The sequence below is a fragment of the Leptopilina boulardi genome, unplaced genomic scaffold (genome assembly GCF_019393585.1).
Source record: "Leptopilina boulardi isolate dan_hultmark-lab unplaced genomic scaffold, ZJU_Lbou_2.1 LbouV2_214, whole genome shotgun sequence".
Lineage (NCBI taxonomy): Eukaryota > Metazoa > Arthropoda > Insecta > Hymenoptera > Figitidae > Leptopilina > Leptopilina boulardi.
The window spans coordinates 3,971,582-3,989,597 of record NW_026137768.1 but is presented as its reverse complement, the minus strand read 5'-3'; the positions used below and the strand labels follow the sequence as shown (position 1 = coordinate 3,989,597).

General features: G+C 23.0%; 3 protein-coding genes and 1 long non-coding RNA gene across 6 annotated transcripts; 2 read left to right on the top strand and 2 right to left on the bottom strand.

Annotated features, from left to right (window-relative positions):
- The first annotated feature begins 93 nt into the window (after positions 1-93).
- LOC127279171 (dihydroorotate dehydrogenase (quinone), mitochondrial) lies at positions 94-2,840 on the top strand. Its single transcript, XM_051301379.1, has 3 exons — positions 94-251; positions 335-700; positions 1,858-2,840. Exons 2-3 carry the CDS (start codon positions 349-351, stop codon positions 2,679-2,681), a joined length of 1,176 nt encoding a protein of 391 aa, XP_051157336.1. The 5' UTR covers positions 94-251; positions 335-348; the 3' UTR covers positions 2,682-2,840.
- Positions 2,841-3,236: 396 nt separating this feature from the next.
- On the bottom strand, positions 3,237-17,310 carry LOC127279172 (uncharacterized). Its single transcript, XM_051301380.1, has 3 exons — positions 16,987-17,310; positions 4,333-4,511; positions 3,237-4,136 (listed from the first exon to the last, which is right to left on the bottom strand). Exons 1-3 carry the CDS (start codon positions 17,207-17,209, stop codon positions 4,062-4,064), a joined length of 477 nt encoding a protein of 158 aa, XP_051157337.1. The 5' UTR covers positions 17,210-17,310; the 3' UTR covers positions 3,237-4,061.
- Positions 5,935-14,743, top strand: LOC127279173 (uncharacterized). Its single transcript, XR_007842601.1, has 4 exons — positions 5,935-6,118; positions 6,257-6,672; positions 12,494-12,828; positions 13,761-14,743. It is a non-coding gene; the product is annotated as an uncharacterized LOC127279173 (long non-coding RNA).
- LOC127279170 (cilia- and flagella-associated protein 61) lies at positions 6,672-12,338 on the bottom strand. 3 transcript variants are annotated; one of them, XM_051301377.1, is made up of 14 exons: positions 12,114-12,338; positions 10,774-10,977; positions 10,269-10,463; positions 10,082-10,198; positions 9,835-9,938; positions 9,644-9,771; positions 8,949-9,159; positions 8,719-8,888; positions 8,459-8,647; positions 8,224-8,328; positions 7,934-8,011; positions 7,317-7,430; positions 7,116-7,175; positions 6,672-7,014 (listed from the first exon to the last, which is right to left on the bottom strand). In XM_051301377.1, the coding sequence occupies exons 2-14, from the start codon at positions 10,878-10,880 to the stop codon at positions 6,814-6,816; spliced, it is 1,779 nt and encodes a 592-aa protein (XP_051157334.1). In that variant the 5' UTR covers positions 10,881-10,977; positions 12,114-12,338; the 3' UTR covers positions 6,672-6,813. The 3 variants fall into 3 exon arrangements, with proteins under 3 accessions (XP_051157334.1, XP_051157333.1, XP_051157335.1); XM_051301376.1 differs by lacking the exon at positions 12,114-12,338 and adding an exon at positions 11,688-11,871; XM_051301378.1 differs by lacking the exon at positions 12,114-12,338 and adding an exon at positions 11,688-11,885 and having other exon boundaries at positions 6,876-7,175.
- Positions 17,311-18,016: the final 706 nt, after the last annotated feature.

Sequence of the window (18,016 nt, the reverse complement as noted above, 5' to 3'; positions counted from 1 at the left end):
ACATTTGAGATAGTGGAATGCAGCGCTCCTACCTACACGGTCATTTTATGAAACACTTTTTAATTTCAATTCCAACTTATCAATCTATGTTTGTTCTCACCTTTCATGGAATCTGCATAAATATAACCTATAAATTTGACAAATGTAAACAAAGTGAAGGTGAAAAACCGGTTTTGATTTATGCAATTAGAATACATTATTGAAACTTGAATCATTATTGTTGATAAAATTTATTATTAAAAACTAATCACGTAAGTAGTTGTAGTTCTCTATTGTTAAATATAAATCTTTAATTTATTTTTAAATAATTGATATTTTTACTTCCTTTAATCAGAATACTAAAAAAAAATGGCTTCACGATTAAGCAATAAACGTAAAATTAAATCTCTCTTAACTGTTACCACTTCTGGTATAGCGTTATGTGGTGGTTTATTGCTTTATCAAGGCAACGAAAAGTTCTTTGATCAATTTGCAATGCCTGTTACACGATTTTTGGATCCGGAAGTAGCTCATAATTTTGGTATTAAAGCGGCAAAATGGGGTTTATTACCCACTCAAAAATTAAAGGATCCTGTATCTTTAAAGACAACACTCTGGGGCTTAGAATTTAATAATCCTTTAGGAATGGCTGCTGGTTTTGATAAACAGGGCGAGGCAATTGAAGGATTGCAAAAAATGGGTTTTAGCTTTGTAGAAATAGGTGAGAAATAATTTTTAATTTTGTTATTTGTGGTTATTTTTTAAAATTTTATTATATTTTAATTGAGTAATTTATTATAAATCTATTGATTAATATAAATTAGTAACAGAGTAATTTAATAATTTGCAAAAAAAAATCAGGTTTCTTATTATATGATTTTTTCTTCATATCTTCTTTATTTTAATTATTTAACAAATTTTTAACTAAAATTCTTCTCTAAACTAATTATTATTAATAATTTTAATGAAATTCTTCACAAATTCAATTATCTTGAACTATTTTTCAATTAACAATTTTAATAATTTTAATAATTGTTATAAATTTTTTAAAAAATGAAAAAATATAACTAAAAATTTCTTCAGGAACAGAAATTATCAAAAATTTTAATAACAAATCACTTGATGTTCAGTTATTTTCAAAAATCTGAATTATAAATCAGAAAATTCAATTATTTTTTTAAAAAATGTTATCTATAATTATTTGATAAATTATTTTCAATTCAGTAAAATTTAATTATTATTGTCTGAAATCCATTTATTTCTAAAAATTTCCACTTTGTAACTCTTCCCAAATTCAATTATTTTAAATTATTTTATTATTTATTATTTCAATTGTTTCAAGTAAATGTTCTAAAATTGAATTGTTATCAAAAATTAAAAAAAAAAAAATCTACTACAGTAGTTTAAATTTTCAGAAAATTTATTTGAAATTTAAAATCTACAATTCAATTATTTAAAAAAAAATGTAATTTAAAAAGCTGTTGAACTTAATTATTGTCCGAAATTTTTTTTTACCATTAAAATGAAAAAAATGGAACTTTATATTACGAATTTCTTTTAGAAATTTTCCCTACTTAATTAAAATTTTTAAAATTTGTCTTTGTTCGATAACGAAATATTCGAAATAAATTTTCTTAATAATATTCCTGTTATTCTTATTAAAGAATTAATAAAATGAATTTAATATCTAATATCAATAACTATTTGAAATAAAATATTTATTAACTAATTAAATTTATTAAAAATAAAAAATCGACTTTTTTTGGAATGTAAATCGACTAAAACGTCTATTTTTGCACCTTAAAGTTGATTTGAGGTCTAAAAAAATGCTTTTTTCTATAAAAAATACAAATTATCGACTGTTAACCATAATTTCAGGTTCTGTCACTCCACAGCCACAATTGGGAAATCCAAAACCACGTGTTTTTAGATTACTAGAAGACACAGCAGTGATAAATAGATATGGTTTCAACAGTGATGGTCACGAAGTAGTTTACAATCGTTTAAAGGAAGTAAAAAGCAATCCAAATTTCACTGGAATTGTTGGCGTTAATTTAGGTAAAAATAAATTATCCGAAGATGCCGCTCTCGATTATATGGAAGGTCTTCGTAAATTTTCCGATCTTGCCGACTATTTTGTCGTCAATATTTCCAGTCCAAATACACCAGGTTTACGAAATCTTCAAAGTAAAAATAATTTGCAAAATTTATTATTAAAAATAAACGAAACACGAGAGACATTGAAGAGGCAAGTTCCACTATTATTGAAATTAGCTCCCGATTTAACTGAGGAAGAAAAACAAAATATCGCAGTAGTTGTGCTACAAAAGAAAACACAAGTTGACGGACTTATCATATCAAACACGACAATTGATCGTTCTCAATTAAAAAGTGTGAATAAAAATGAAATTGGTGGCCTTAGCGGTAAACCATTGACTCAAACGTCAACTGAAATGATCGCTGATATGTTTCAACGTACAAAAGGTAAAATTCCGATTATTGGAGTTGGAGGAATTTTCTCCGGAAGTGATGCCTATGAGAAAATTAAAGCAGGCGCTTCTTTAGTACAAATTTATACCTCATTTATTTATCATGGACCTCCAATTGTTGGGAAAATTAAAAACGAATTGAATGAACTACTTCTTAAAGATGGTTATTCTTCTCTCTCTGAAGCTGTTGGGAAAAATTCAAATACCAAATAGAATTTAATATTTCAAGGACAAACATATTTTTCTAATTCATGGAATTTTTTTTTTATTAATTTTAAGGTATTCTGTAAATAATTGTTAAAATTTTTTAATATTGTTAAAGAATTGTGTCTTGATTTTTATAAATCGATTAAAGAGTTAAATAATTTATAATAGTGTCTTCAAATGAATATTTTTTTAGTTCTTTAAAAGTTATTTCTATTTAAGTACATTTTTTGTTTTATTTTTGTATTTTATATCAGTTTATGAAGATGATGAATAGTTTTTTTAAAGAAAGAAGTAGATTTTTTTATCGAAAAAGAAAAACGTTAAATTTAATAACAAAAGAATTAACTAACAAATTTTTAAAGGGAAAATTTTTCTTCTAAATGGTAAATTTAATTTTAAACAATAAATTATAGTTTTTTTTAAAGGCACGCGGAACCACGTTAGTGCTTAATAATTAATAAATTAATTTAATAAATTAATTAATAATAATTAATAAATAGTTAACAAACATTAAAACTATTATGAAAATTAAAATTAAAAAAATTTAAGAAGTACAGTACATAGAATTTACGTATTATTTTTATTTGGCTTACAATTTAGTTAAATAATACTGTGAGTTTTACAAATAAATGAGTATTTTGAATAAAATGTGTGTAAAAAAAAACAAATATACTACAATTATAAAATTATAATTTTTTTAAATTCGTAGAGGTGAACAGTGACGAAACGCAGAAAATAAATTCGCGTTATTAAAAATAGTTTCCTTTTTTTTTTTTGCTTTACGAAACTTCTCTTAACTTTTTTAAAGCTATAATTAAAAACAAATTATGTACGTCACTGAAAGTGAGACAGATTTTCATATGGATTTTTGGTATTGACTTTTTTTTAAATAATAACCTAAGTATATACCATTCTCTGGCAAACATTCATAAATAATAGTTATTTTGAAATTTCAACAATAAAGTATTCTAAGGATTAACGTTTTCATAAAGTTACATTAATAATAATTGCACATAATTTGTATTTTCTATATTGTTTCGTTGTGGTTTTTTTTTCTTCTCAGGCACTTGAGAATTTGTTGCAATTTTTCCCATTTTTAAAAAAAAATATTTACTAATTATTTTCAACTTTATATTTTGTAATAAATTTCTTATTTTGTTTAGTAATATAAATATTTATCTTATTCTTTTTTTATAATAAAAATTTAATTTCTTTTTACAGATAAAATTTCATTTTCTTTCGTTTTACTTTTTATTGCTTCCTTGTAAAGGAAGGTAAAGGTATTTAATTTGAATTAATTAAATATTCTCATTAATTAATTAAATTAATATAGGAATCATGTGCCATAAAGAAACGAAATTATTTGTAAATTTTAGAATAATTTTGTTAATTAACAAGTCCAAAGTTGCCACCGAGTCCTTGTTCTTTTCTCAACCGTGTAAGCCTCAAGGTATACCAATCCTGCAAAAAAATGTTTAAATATTATTTAATAATAAACATTAAATTAATTTTTATATAATATATTAATTTAAAGTAAATATTAAATCTTTTTTTTTATAGAACAAAAAAATTATGGAAAATTGTCTCTAAATTTTAATTCATTTTTTAGAGATACAAGTTTTGGGACGTGAATATTATGAAAGTGAATTTCACTCACATGAACGTCTTCTTCGGAGAGTCCGGTTTCGGCAGCCAGGAGAACGATGTCTGCGTGCATTGGGATTTTTGGCCATCTGTTAAATTGCTCCAGAAGAACAGCTTCCTGTTCTACAGTTAAACGAATTATCTTTGGTTCCCTTGGAGGAATTTCAGGAATCACTGATCTCATCATGATTGCTGTAAGTAAAAAAATTAATTATTATTATTTTAATTACATTTATTAACATGAAAATATGAATATTTCATTTTAATATTAGAATAGTTCTATCATTATTTTGAAACTATTTAAATATGTTTTTAAGACTTAATTTTAAAAAATTTTAAACTTATTTTTAAAAATTAATTCGGTAATCAATTTTTTTTTTTATTTGTTTATTTAATTTTTATTATTTTTCTGTTTTTCTTCTTTTTGTTTTAGTAGAGATAAGTTTCTATTAATTTTTGTTTGTTTCTTTTCTAATAGAAAGTAGGCAATTTGAAAAATTTTTAATGTTAAGTTTATGAGACAAAATTCCTCAAGATCATAAAATTGTGTAAGAAATATAACTTAAAAATAATAGTTGAGAGGTGAATGTAAGTGAAACTGATTTATATGGGAATTCCTAAATAATTTAAAAAAAAAAGAAAAAGTTTTTTTTCTTTGGATATAAATATAAAGAAAAATGTGAATAATGTCTTTTTTTAATGAATTGTTAGCACCTTGAGAAAGATTGTCATTTCTGAATCAGATGTGAAAAGTTGACGCGTGCATTCATAGCCAAGATTGGATAATTTCCTCTAGGAATTCCTATATTATACAACAAAAATGAACTCATTTTTGCTATTTTTATTTTCTAATTTTAACTCAAAACAAAATATCTCAAAATTTTGTTTATTCTTTTATTTTTTTTTCTATTTTTATTATTCTGCATTCCAAAATTAAAATGTTTCTTAATTTATTTTATTATTTTGTCATAAAGTTTCTTTACTTATTGTTTCAAAATTTATTTAATACCAAAAAAATGTTAATATTCTTTTTTGTTAATTCATTGAACATTTTTTATTTTTTTTTTTTTCACTTTTTTCTGAGTAACAAAATGTTTTAGAATTTATTTATTTGAATTCTTTGGAGAATATTTTTTTAATCAAACATTTAGAAAGAAATTTTTGAGGGGTTTATTTTTTTTAAGAACAAGTTTTATACAAAAGTCTGAGATTCAGAAGTAATTTCAACATAATTTTCGTTTGATCAAGAGAAATGAAAACAAAAATTTAATATTAGATCGACATTGACCTAAACGTATACGCATTTTTGGAACCGATTCAAAAAAGAACGTCATCAAGACAATGACGTAATATTTAAAGTGTATTAAACAGTAAACAGAAATAGTCTCAAACAGTTTAAAGTCAACTTGACTCATTGTTATGAAATTTGTATCTAATTAAACATTGTTATTAAATTAATCGATTTAATTTTATTTTTCTCTATAAATAAACAAATTTATAAATAAAATATATTATTTATAAAAATTCAGTTTTTAAAATTAATATTAAAAATTAATTTTTATTATTCAAATTAAAAAAAAAATTTAATTTTAACATTAGTTTAAAAAAATTAAAGGGTTAATTTCTTGCACGATATTTTAAAAAATCGCAAAAATTAATAATATTTATTTCGAGTAATTTAAAATTTAGTGTGATTTACGTTTCAGAACAAGGTAGATTTTATCATAAAAATCATTGCATGTGGGTTTTCTATATTTTCTTTTTTCTTCACCTTCCCTGCCCACTTGATCTTGAAAAAGGTAAATGAACTTTTGAAAGATGGGGAAAAAATATCTAAATTTATTTTCCTCTTTTTGTCTAAAATTAAATATTAAGTAAAAAAAATATTTTTTTTTTATTTGTGAGACATAAATTTAAAATTCGAAACTTGATTGCAGGTGTTTTAGAAATGAAGAGAGATGAAAGGATTGATGAATGCAAGGAGAAAAAGTGCAAAAGTTGAATAAATCATTGGGAAAAATTTCATATACAAGTTCGGGACCACGATCATGTTTGTCGAGAGATCACGTTTAAAGAGTGGGTCGTGAGACGATTTGCAATCGGTCGGTTTAAAGGCCGTTGGAATAAAATCAGAAACTTGCGCCATGTAAACTTGACCCAAAGATTCAATCTCATATACTTTACTAAACGAAACCCGTTTCAAAAGATCCCATCGCGAGTCCACCGAAGCGCAAAACGATGACTAGCATTGTACCTCGTCTCCTCGAGCATTGTTTTATTTTTTTCAACGCTATACACTTCCTGCATCAAGACAACATCTCAAACTAAACTTCCTCCCATAAAACAGAACAAGGTATTCTACAAAATTCTGGTTTCAACAAACTGTTTTTTTTTCAAGTTCAAAAAACTTTAATTTATTCTTTAATTCTTTAATAATAAAAGAAAATTTTTCAATTTAATCCTAAAATCTTCAGTTGAATATATTATCGAATTTTCAAAATTTTTTTCGCTGACTAGTAAATAATGGACTATTTTCAAAATTCATTAGTATTTCCCTTGCTTTTTTTGGAGTGCAATACATTTGAAATTCATTTTCAAAAAGTTGTAGAAAATTAATTAAATTTTTTTCTATTTCCTTTTTATATACAGATCCCAAGAAATCGGATTCAATTTTCTCTCGTTCTTCTTTTGATAACTGAATTAATTTTCATTTATAAAAAAACAGGAAAATGAAATTTCAATTTATAAAATAAATTTTTAAGAAAAGAATATTCTTCAGTAAATTAATTTTCTTACATCTTGATCTTTGATTAAATTAAAAATTTCTTCAGTTAATGATTGACTTCTATCTGAAAACTACAATATCAAAAATATTTTATTAAAATTTTAATTTCTTTTAAATATTGAAAATAAATAGAAGAAATTTCGAGTTTCTACGATTGTTAGAAATCGAATTCCCGATAAATTTTTTTTAAAAATATTCAAATCATTGCTTACTTTTGAAAGTAAAATTTCTCGATTTTTAATTTGGAAACTTTGAAAATTGTCAGTTAAAATAGCAGTTGCCCATGGTTCTTGAAAATATGAATAGAAATCCAATATTAGAGAATTCTAAAATTAAAAAATAAAATAAAAATTTAATTTCCTTTTCCTTTAACGAACAAAAATTTTATTTGTAAAATTTATTTCAAATACTCTCAAAATTTCTTAGGATTAAAATTGAAAGAAAAATTTTATTTTAAATTCAATATGAATCGAAAATAAAATTCAATTCTTTGGAAGTAAAAAAAAAAAAGTTCTTTGCAAAGAGAAAAAAAATTAATCTAAGAGTCATAAACGAATGAAAAGCGCTTTCGAAATTCTGTTTCCATTCTCAACAGTTTTGTATCATTTGGCTCATTTAGAGGAAAACGTTGCAAAATTTTTGTTTTCTTGCCAGTGAAACAGGAAATAAATTATAACATAAATAATAATTTATTTCATCGCAAAAATTAAAATAGTTATTACATTTTCAGATTATAAGCAAATTATAATTATGAATTTAGTTTCATAATAAAAATAAAAATTATTACATATGGAAAATTTTTTTTTTTTTTAATAAATTTTTTACGTACTTGAAATTGATTTTTCAAATGATTTAATAGTGATTCGTGTTTTTCATACAGGAATTTTAGTCTTTGAATTTCGAAATTCTGTAATTGATAGATTAAAATTACAATTTATTGAATTTGCCATTTCCGTGCAAACATTTGTTTGTTATTTTTTTATTCTAGCAATAATTCAACTTGCAATCATTAATAAATAAATAAATAAAAATTTAAAAATAATTTTTATTGTAGAATACAAAAAATTAAAAAAGTAAATTAAAATTATAAATTAGTTAAAGGAAATTAATTTTTGTTACTTTTTTACTACAACAGGTAACAGATTTAACGAAACCGGAAGAGTTTAAACGAATCTTGAAATAGCCAATGTCAGAAGTGCAACTTCCTGTTTTATAAATAGATCCCTAAAAGTTATTCAAAAAAAAAAATAATATTACTAAAAGACATGAAAATAGTTTTAAACATTATAAAATTAAAAATTTCTTTAATTTTCACATTCCTCTGTTATATATTTCAAAAAAAAAATATATTTACATAATTTTTTTCAGAATTATCAATCATATTTGTTTCTCCTGGTTTCTCGATATGTAGATAATAATATCCACCTGGTAAAATACAAGAAATATAATTTGGAATTTGAAAAATCGGAAGTGTGTTAAATTTTGTAGATTCTTCTTTTTCTTCTAATCGCGATTCCATTATTTTTATAAAATTAATGGCAAACTGAAAGTAATTTTTGTAAATTAAGTTTTAGTTTTTTTTTCAATATAAAGATAAAAATTGTTTTTTTGGACCTTTTCGCCAATTTCTAGAGAATTGAAATATTTCATTTTTATTGAATTAACCATATATTTGCCTGAATATTTTGTTACAGTTCCAGCAGCAAAAATAAAAGGATCATTGGTTTGATTTTTTGCATCAATTACTAATAACTCATTAAAAACGAGTCCAGCTCGTGAGAAAGCTAGAAAATTCAATTTCATTGATAAATTATTAAATAAAAAAAAACAATTTTAGATTTTACCCATAATATTAGTCAACTGAATATTTTTTCTACTAAAATTCATGAGAATATCACAAGGAATTTTTTGAATTTCTAAATTTGATTCGATTTCCAAAGATTTAATTATCCAATTTCCACTTGAATTTGTTGTTAATTCCCAATCAAATATTTTCCATTCAGATATAATTTTTACTCCTCTATTAATTATTTCCTTTATTATAGTTTCATCAATCTTAAATATTTATAATTTTTTAAAAAATAAAATAAAATTTTTTAATAATTATAGAAAAATAACGTAAATGGAATGTTGATTATTTATAATTTGCTATGGTCCGTCAGAGGCTGTGAATTCGTATTCGTCACACAGAATCAGTACAATTTCAAATAAGACGGGAGGAGATCTGCGAGCATTGCCCTCTCGTGATTTTGATTAGACTGATTCAGCATATCGAATCCATCACTTCTAATTGACTACTCGACCAAACCATTTCAACTCTACTTGCATCACAAATGCTCTTCTCAAATACCTCATTTTGTCAATCTTCATTATTTCTATTTATTCTCAAATTTTTTTACTTAAAATTTATTTCTTACTTCCATGAAATACAGTTTTATTAAATAGAAAGAAATTAATTTTCAAAATCTATTTTTTTTTTTTAAATTAAAATAAAGCCTAGTTTCTAAAAGGAAATAAATAAATTAAGTAATTAAATTACTTCGTTATCGTGGAAAAAAACTTTGTCACATTCAATTAATGTTATCCAAGATCCTTTAACACCCATTTCCAAAAACGCGTTTATTGTGCAAAAACACTCGATACAATTTCCGTAGAAAACTATTGAATCTAAAATGTAAAATTCGATTTTTTAATAAGTAATATTTCATCACTGGAATTTTTTCCACTTACTTTGAATTTTAAAATTGTCTGTCGATTTTTGTAATATTTCAACGCAAACAGTTGCCTCGATTTCGTCATTTATTGTTAGAGAATTAATAGGAGTTTCCGCTTCTCTTAAATTTTTTTTTTTGTCAAATTTAACAAAATTTTTTTTATTAAAATTTAAAGAAACTAAAAAATTAATTTTATTCTAAATGTAAAAGAAAAAAGTTTTACTTTACGAAAAATTATTTTCGTAAAATTGAATGAATCTTACTTTTCTTCTTCTATTTTTTTCCAAAATTTTAGTTTATCAAATTGAACACCGCAAGTTAAAATTAAATAATCATATTTCAAGTTTCCTAATTTTTTGACTGAAATATATTTTTCTTTCCTAATATGCGAATTGAATAAATAAATAAATAAAAAAGTAAAAGAAATAAATTGGTAAAAAATTAAATCACCTGTTAATATCGATTACAGTTCCAATTATAATATTAAACGTGACTCGTTCTTCATTCACCTGCCAGTAATTGTAACAATAACGTCCTTTAAATGGAATTAATTTTAATTCTAAACAAGAATTTTTATTCTTGTATGGCAAACCATTCGATGAGATTAACGTGACATTGGTAAATTTACCAAAAGTCGATTTTGATCTAAAGAAAAATTCGCAAATATCTCGTTTTGCATTTTTTAAGTGATTATAAAAAATAATTGGAATTGGAATCAAATTTAGATTTAAATAATCTTAAAGAATTAACATAAGAAAAATTATTAAATAAAAATTTGAAATTTTAGAATATTAATTAATCATAAACTTGATTATTTAATAAAAAAATTTAATCTAAATAAAAAAAATTTTTATACTTAATAAAATTATATTTGAAAAATTTCAAATATTGAAATTCAGATGTAAATAATAAAAAAAAAATGGAATATTTTTTTAAATTATAAAAAAAAACTAACTGTGATGTGAGATATTCAGCAAACGCAATTCCACAATCAGAAGCTCCCACAACGAAAATTTTCAAATTTATTTCCGATTTAGAGGACGAAGCAAATTGAGAAGTCATTTTTAAAAAAAGAAATTTCTTGTCTCTTGAATTTCAGTAGATTCAATTTATTCTCAAAATATTATTGAAACGAAAAATCTGTTCTTGATTGTCAGTTCTAAAGAAATCATAACAGCAATTTACGATATTGAATGAATTCAAAATGTTCAATTTAAAAACAAATAATGTTAAAAATTCGCGCAGTTAAAAATAATCTAAACAAATATTCAGTTTAAAACTAAAAGCTTTGAAATTCTAAAAATCGAAAATATTTTTATTAAAAATATTTTAAAGCTATAAATAAATCATGATCGTGGAATTTTTAATAGAAAATTATCTTCTAAATGTAAAATAAAAAAAAGATAATTATCACTTTGGAAAAATCGAATACAAAAATTATTGTTACGATTGTATTTATAAAATTAAATTAATCGACCACGTTCATCAATGAAACATTTTCGATTGACATGTATTCCTTGAAAATGATAATGACGTTTCAGAATGTCGATATCCTTCTCGATTCTAATTAAAATTCACTCGTGAATTTAATTAATTGATTAATAATTGAAAATAAATTGCCATTCGAGAAATAATTTCAATTAAATGTAAAAAAAAAATTACCAAATTGTCATTTTATTGATTTTTCAAATATTTTTAAAAAATTGAGAAAATAAAAATGTTTATCATTTCAAAATAGTAATTAAAATCAGTTTCGTCACATGAGAAAAAAAATTTGTTTTTTTCCAGCTATTTTAAAAAAAAAATATTTTTTTTTCGTTAAAAAAAGGAATTTTTAGTAAGAATTTAAAAAAAGAAATTTTATCCGACCTTCAAGATTGTAAGGCACAGATTGAAAATTGCCCGAGAAAATTGCTCGATATATAAGATACAAGGTTGATGGAAAATCCTTGTTGTAAGGGCACTCTTTGCTCGTTAAAACAGTCATTCCATTCATTATAAATTCTTGATAATTAAGATTACATCAAGAGCATGTATTAATTATAAACAGTCACCTATTGCTTTTTAAAAAAACCACATTTTCAAGATTTAAAAAATTTATTCATGTTTAATAATCAAATATTGATATCGTTTATTAAATATATTTTATTTTTTCTTTAAATTCATTTATTTTTCAATTTCAAAAATTAAGAAATACATTTTGTTGAAATTTTAACAAAAATTGGTATATTTTTTTTTTTAATTTACATTTAACTGAAATCTTTTTTAGTTACAAAAAATTTTCTAAAAACGTACCATAAAAATATTCCAATAAAGAGAATTCATATGATTGAAAAAATTATTTTAATTTTATTACAACTTCTATTTAAATATATCATTAATATTCTATTCTTTTTAAGAATATTTATCGTCTTGTTACATTATCTTTTTGGAATAATTATAATAAAGAAACCGGAAATAAATTTTCAATTTGTCCTTGTTAGAAAAATTCTCAATTCTCCAACTGTCATCGAGTTAGACATTCAAATATTTCTTTTTTGTTTCCTTGAGTTCATTTGCCAAATGATTGCATAATTATTATGTTGTTATTCGATAAATTTTAATTTCTGACGTCATGAGTCGTAAAAAATTTTGAAATTTCAAATAATAATAATAATATCTTTATTTTGTTCCAGATAAACCATAGGAACAAGAATTAAAATACAGAATAAAGATTATGTGTAAAATTATCTATTTTGACAAAATCGAAGAAATGAATTTCAAAATATTGATAATTTTGATAAAATTCGACAAATGTTGATGTCTGACGTTATGAACCGTAAAAAAATTTTGAAATTTAAAAATATTAAGTAATCAAACAAAATTATGTGTAAAATTATCAATTTTCACACAATCGGAGAATTGAATTTTAAAATATTGATAATTTTGAAAAAATTTCCAAATTGTCAAATAAAAGAGAAAGGAAGAAACTGAAACGATAATAAATAAAGAAAGAATATGGAAAAATGATGTAAGAGTAATTTTGTGCAATTTGAACTTTAAATTGATCACTCAATCATTTTGAAAGCATTTTTGAGAGGGTATATTTTTCTTAACACTTTTATTCATACAATCAAGTGCTTAGAAATAATAATATAGTAAAAGAAATTAGATATATCTATGCCGTCAAAAAGCCAGTGAACTTTAAATAGTAATCACTTAACTGCAACATAAAACCATAGAATTTAATGCCGTAAAATGAAAAAAAAAATTAGAAATTTAAATTCACAGAGGAAAATATCAAATTCCTATGCTTTCAACACATTAATTTTAGAATAAAAAAAAAAATTCGAAATCTTAATTGACTTATCACTCAACATAAATTATAAAAATTAAAATAAAATTCTAATTAGAAAACAAAAATTGAATAAAATAAAATTCAAATTTGACTTTAGCTTTTTTCTGAATTTTTTTATATTTAGAAATTATTCCAAAGAATTTCTATTTGAAATTTGATGAGAAATAAAATTTATCTAAACGCATTTATTTTCGAATTAGTTGCACATTTTAAAAAAAATGCTAATTAAAAATTAATGGTTTCAATTTTTACGGTTATAATGTGACTTAATAAAAACACTGAAAGATCATAAGGCAGATAAGTGTGTTTGCAGTTGGGTGTCACAAAGATGAAAGTACATAGAATCAAGATATCGTAAGTCCTTGTATTGTGAAAGTACAGAAATTCTTGTTTTCATCGACAATGTTTTCCTGAAATGCAAATTACTTTCAAACAATTCACAAAAAAAAAATATAATAATAATAATTGCTAACGAAAAAATAAGAAAAGACATTTTTTTTTATAAAAAAATTTTTCCTTTTCATTATCGATTCTTGATTTTTTTTTTTTTTAATTAATGAATTCCAACTTTCAGTTTTTCATTTTCTTTCTTTTCTCTTTTTTAGATTGCACTTTATATTCCAGAGGGATCGTCATGAGATTCAATAAATTGCAAAAGATGATGGGAACTTAGATGTTGAAAGACTCACAGGTGAGAAATGCCCTGAGAAATGGACTATACGAACTATTATTCTATGATTTGAAGAGAATGAAATAATTTTTCATTCATTGATAAATAGTGAAATCCAACAAACCGGAATACGAATAATGGAAATAAATATAATTACTGTATTAATTGCTCATTATAAAATCTTCAAATGAAAATTCATTAACAATATTTTTCACTGAAAGAAATTACCAAATTTTACTATTTGTTTATATTATTTATTATTATTTTTTATATAAAAATTTCATCTATAAATTAAATAAAAATTTAATTTTTTTTTTAAATGGTAAAATATTTTTTACAAAAATTATTATTTTTATTACATATTTTTATTTTCATTTTCATTAAATATTGTCTAATTAAAAAAAACTGTTTTATTTAATAAAAAAAAAGGAATCAATAATTCTTTCCGTTGAAAAATATTGAAAATTAATTTTTTTTCAAAATCATGTTCTATAAAGGAGAAAAAATTGATTTGTTTCGTGATTTTGAAAATTATATAGTTCGAAAAGCTATGCGAGTTTAAGAAAATTATTAGTCTCTTTTACACGACGCAATTCCGCCACGAGTCATTCAATGTTTATTGCGTAATTTCAACGTGTAATTGACTCTTATTCGTGAGAGTTACGCATCGATATATAGTGGAAACTCTTGATATAAACTCTTTTGAAATATAATCCCACGAGATTTTTCACACGTCCTAATACTATTTACTAATTTAATTCCAATTTAAATTACATTAACAAAAGATTTCTCTATTTTTACAGTATAGACTTAAAAGAAATTATAAAAAATTATTAATTATATATACAATTAATTAGTATTATCATCTAATAGAATATTAGTGTGTATACTAGTATTAATTAAAAGCAACTAATGAGAATTATTAAATTAAACAAATTAACAAGCATTATTAATTATTAATAATGAATAATTTATTAATAATAATTATTAAAAATTAAAAATATTAAAAATTAATAATAAATTAATAAGAGTAATTAAATATTAAATTGATAAACTTTAAAATAAATTTCTAATTTATTGAAATATAGAGAGACAAAAAATTACGGTTAAAATTATTTTAACGACAGTAAACGGAGAATGTAAAATTAAAAAAAAAAATTATAAATAAATGAGGCAAAAAAGTAACGATGAAACTTCTCGTGTAATTTAATCAGGAGACAAAGTAATTGCTGGACCAACTCTTCACATCCCCCACCTCTTAAAACCCCTTCGCTAAGAATCGCATTTCCTGTCTCGTAATTCACTGGCTCATTATCCCTTGACTTAAAGACCTTCACACGGATTTGACACAAATGGACCATAAAGATCTCAATTAAAACTTTTCTCTCCCTATAGAAAAAAATTAGTCTTTTTTTTTTTAGAAAAAATTCTCTCCCTAGATTTATGAATTAAAACTTATCACTCAGAAAAAATTGTTTTCAAATTGGTACAATTTTTTTTAAATAAAAAAAAAATATATTTTTAAACTTCTTTTTTGAAAATTATTATAATTATATGATAATAATAATAATTTAAAATTATTAATAATTATAATATTGCGAATTTTTTAAAATTTATTTTTAATAATTTGACAAAATTCATTCGATCTTCTCTCCATATTAAAAATTTGAAAAAATTATAATTAAAAAATTTGAACTATAAGGACCTTTTGTTAAAAATGCTTTTAAAGATTCCTTATAATTCAGTTCATTGGCATTTATAAATTTCTCTATAGATGGAAACAACTTAAGCGTATAAAAATTAAAGTTGTTGACCTTGACATTTTGCAGTTCTCTCTTGTAATTTTCTCATTCCAAATTGGCTTTTCCGAAGGATTTACGACTACTCACGTGAAATGCAATAAAGTGCCTCATAAATGTCGCGTTTGCGAAAATTTACTTTTTGTCAACAAAAGACATTTATATTTCTTCTCTCGAGATTTATGAAAAAAAAAAAATAATAAAACGAGACGAGAAGAAATTAAATACAATATATAATTTCACATATGACTGCTCGTGAGTTAAATTATACAAAGTAATACATGTGTTTTGGCTCGTGCCACTGAATCCGGTTTTAAATTGACGTTTATAGAGTTTCGCACATGGTATAATCATATCAGATTTGTCCAAAAAATCCAGGAGAGAATAACAGTTTTATGGTGTCTAAGGAGTTGTCCTTTCTCTTCCAGAAAGCCTCCACTTTCACCTTGTGAAAAAGTCCCATTAGATTATCCAGTCTCATATTTTCGGACTTTTGAACAATTTTTTTTTTTCATTTTTCTACTTTCTAGTATTTTTTAATTTAATTTTTATTTGATATTTATTCTATATTATTATTATTTTATTATTATAGTACTTATTTTCTCGTTGTATTCTCAATTTAGATTGACTTTTGTTGACTGTTTTTTAAATCGAGGAGAATCAAAAATCCTTAATTTTTTATAATTAGAATTTTTTTATCCTGAAAAATTTATTTTTGCATTTTTTTTTAATTGAAAGCAATTTAAATTAATCAACAAATGAAGCGTGTCAAGAGATGCTAAGAGGAAACGTTTTTATTCTCTGATATTACTCAACTTTTTGCTGCAATAAACTTGGAACACTAGGTTTGTTATTTGTCTCTTTTGCGGAAGTTATTCACGAGATTACTGTACTCAGAATTATGTATATGAACACGTGTGTATACATAAATACATGCAATCGTCTACATAATATATTTTGTGCAGAAATTTGCAAAAAAAAAAATTTCATTCATTTTTTTTTTTTGTAGATTCTAAACAGATTTATCTAAATATCAGGAATTAATTATTATTATAAAAATTAATTATCATGAAATTAAAAATAAAAAACCTAAAAATGGACTAATTTATTTTCAATTAAAACAGTATTTACAAAAATGAAAAAAAAAATTTATGTTGAAAAAGTAAAAATAGAAAAAATGGAAAATAAATAGAAATTAAAATTCATTTCAAAATATTTTGATAGTTTTTGAAAAAAATAGTTCGGCTACATTTTTTTATGTCTTTCTAAATTCTGTGATGAAAAGAGAAAATTTTTTTACTCTCGAATAAAAAAAAAAGGACGATTTTTATTGATGAAAAATAAAATTTTTAAAAATCTTACTACGAACTGGTGGCAAATGTTCCACGCGAACAGTGACTTTTCTGAATTTGTAATAATCAAATGGATACAATGGAATTGCTGGTTGATCCATAATCACTTCTCTAGTAAATTTTGTGAATTTATAATAATCGTAGGGATACAATGGAATTGGATCGACAATTCTTGTTAATTTTCTGAATTGATAATAATTATAAGGATAATAAAATGGAAGCGCAAGATCCATAGTCACTGTTTTTTCGCGAATTTTTAATAAATAAATTCGTACAACTTGCGTACAGCAAGATACTATTCAGACTGCGAAAATATTAAAATCTTTTTCGGTCTCGTTTAGCAATTACTTTTACTCTCACATAGAAAGAAACTCCTTTGGAGACGAGGGGCCCTTCAGTTTCTAATTAGTCTGGCAACACTCCAACCATTCACTTCCGTATTTAAATCTCGTGACCGAAAACTACTGATTGTAGCCAGCTGCCAAAAGTAGACTTAATTGTTGATAAAATAATAGAGATAAAAGTGAGATGCTTGAGAGACGTCGAAAACTACAAAAAAATAAAAATGTAAGTCCATTGTAAATGAATAAATTTTAATTACATTATTTTTTTTTTATTTTAATTAAAAAAAAAAATTTTTTATTTTTTTTTAATTTTTTTAATTAAATTCGTAACTAAGTTTTTAATTTATACTATCTTTCATCACTTCCATAATTAATTATTCAGTAATTAATAAGAAGATCATTTTAATATTAAAATAAATTTTAATTAGAAAGATTTTCAAATTTATTTCCGTATAATTATCGAATTATATAAAAATGTCATTTTACTACGGAAATCATGATTTATTATTTTTTAATGCGCTAATAAATAAAAGTATTTCTAAGTTACAATGAGATTAAAGTATATAACGTTATCTTGTGGCTTCGGCAACGATAAGGATTCTTTCATATTTTTTACCTATAATTTCATGAATTATTATTGCAATTTACTTTTGTCAACTCTTACACAGAATTTTTATTTTTAAAATTTCCAATTAA

Coding starts and splice junctions, on each gene's coding strand:
- LOC127279171 (XM_051301379.1), top strand. CDS start 349: ATGGCTTCACGATTAAGCAATAAACGTAAAATTAAATCTCTCTTAACT. Junction 701..1,857: donor TTTTAGCTTTGTAGAAATAG/GTGAGAAATAAT, acceptor CCATAATTTCAG/GTTCTGTCACTCCACAGCCA.
- LOC127279170 (XM_051301377.1), bottom strand. CDS start 10,880: ATGACTTCTCAATTTGCTTCGTCCTCTAAATCGGAAATAAATTTGAAA. Junction 9,772..9,834: donor AGACAATTTTAAAATTCAAA/GTAAGTGGAAAA, acceptor TTTACATTTTAG/ATTCAATAGTTTTCTACGGA. Junction 8,648..8,718: donor CTCTAGAAATTGGCGAAAAG/GTCCAAAAAAAC, acceptor AATTACTTTCAG/TTTGCCATTAATTTTATAAA.
- LOC127279172 (XM_051301380.1), bottom strand. CDS start 17,209: ATGGATCTTGCGCTTCCATTTTATTATCCTTATAATTATTATCAATTC. Junction 4,512..16,986: donor ACATTTGCCACCAGTTCGTA/GTAAGATTTTTA, acceptor TTTTACTTACAG/CAATCATGATGAGATCAGTG. Junction 4,137..4,332: donor TCTCCGAAGAAGACGTTCAT/GTGAGTGAAATT, acceptor ATTTTTTTGCAG/GATTGGTATACCTTGAGGCT.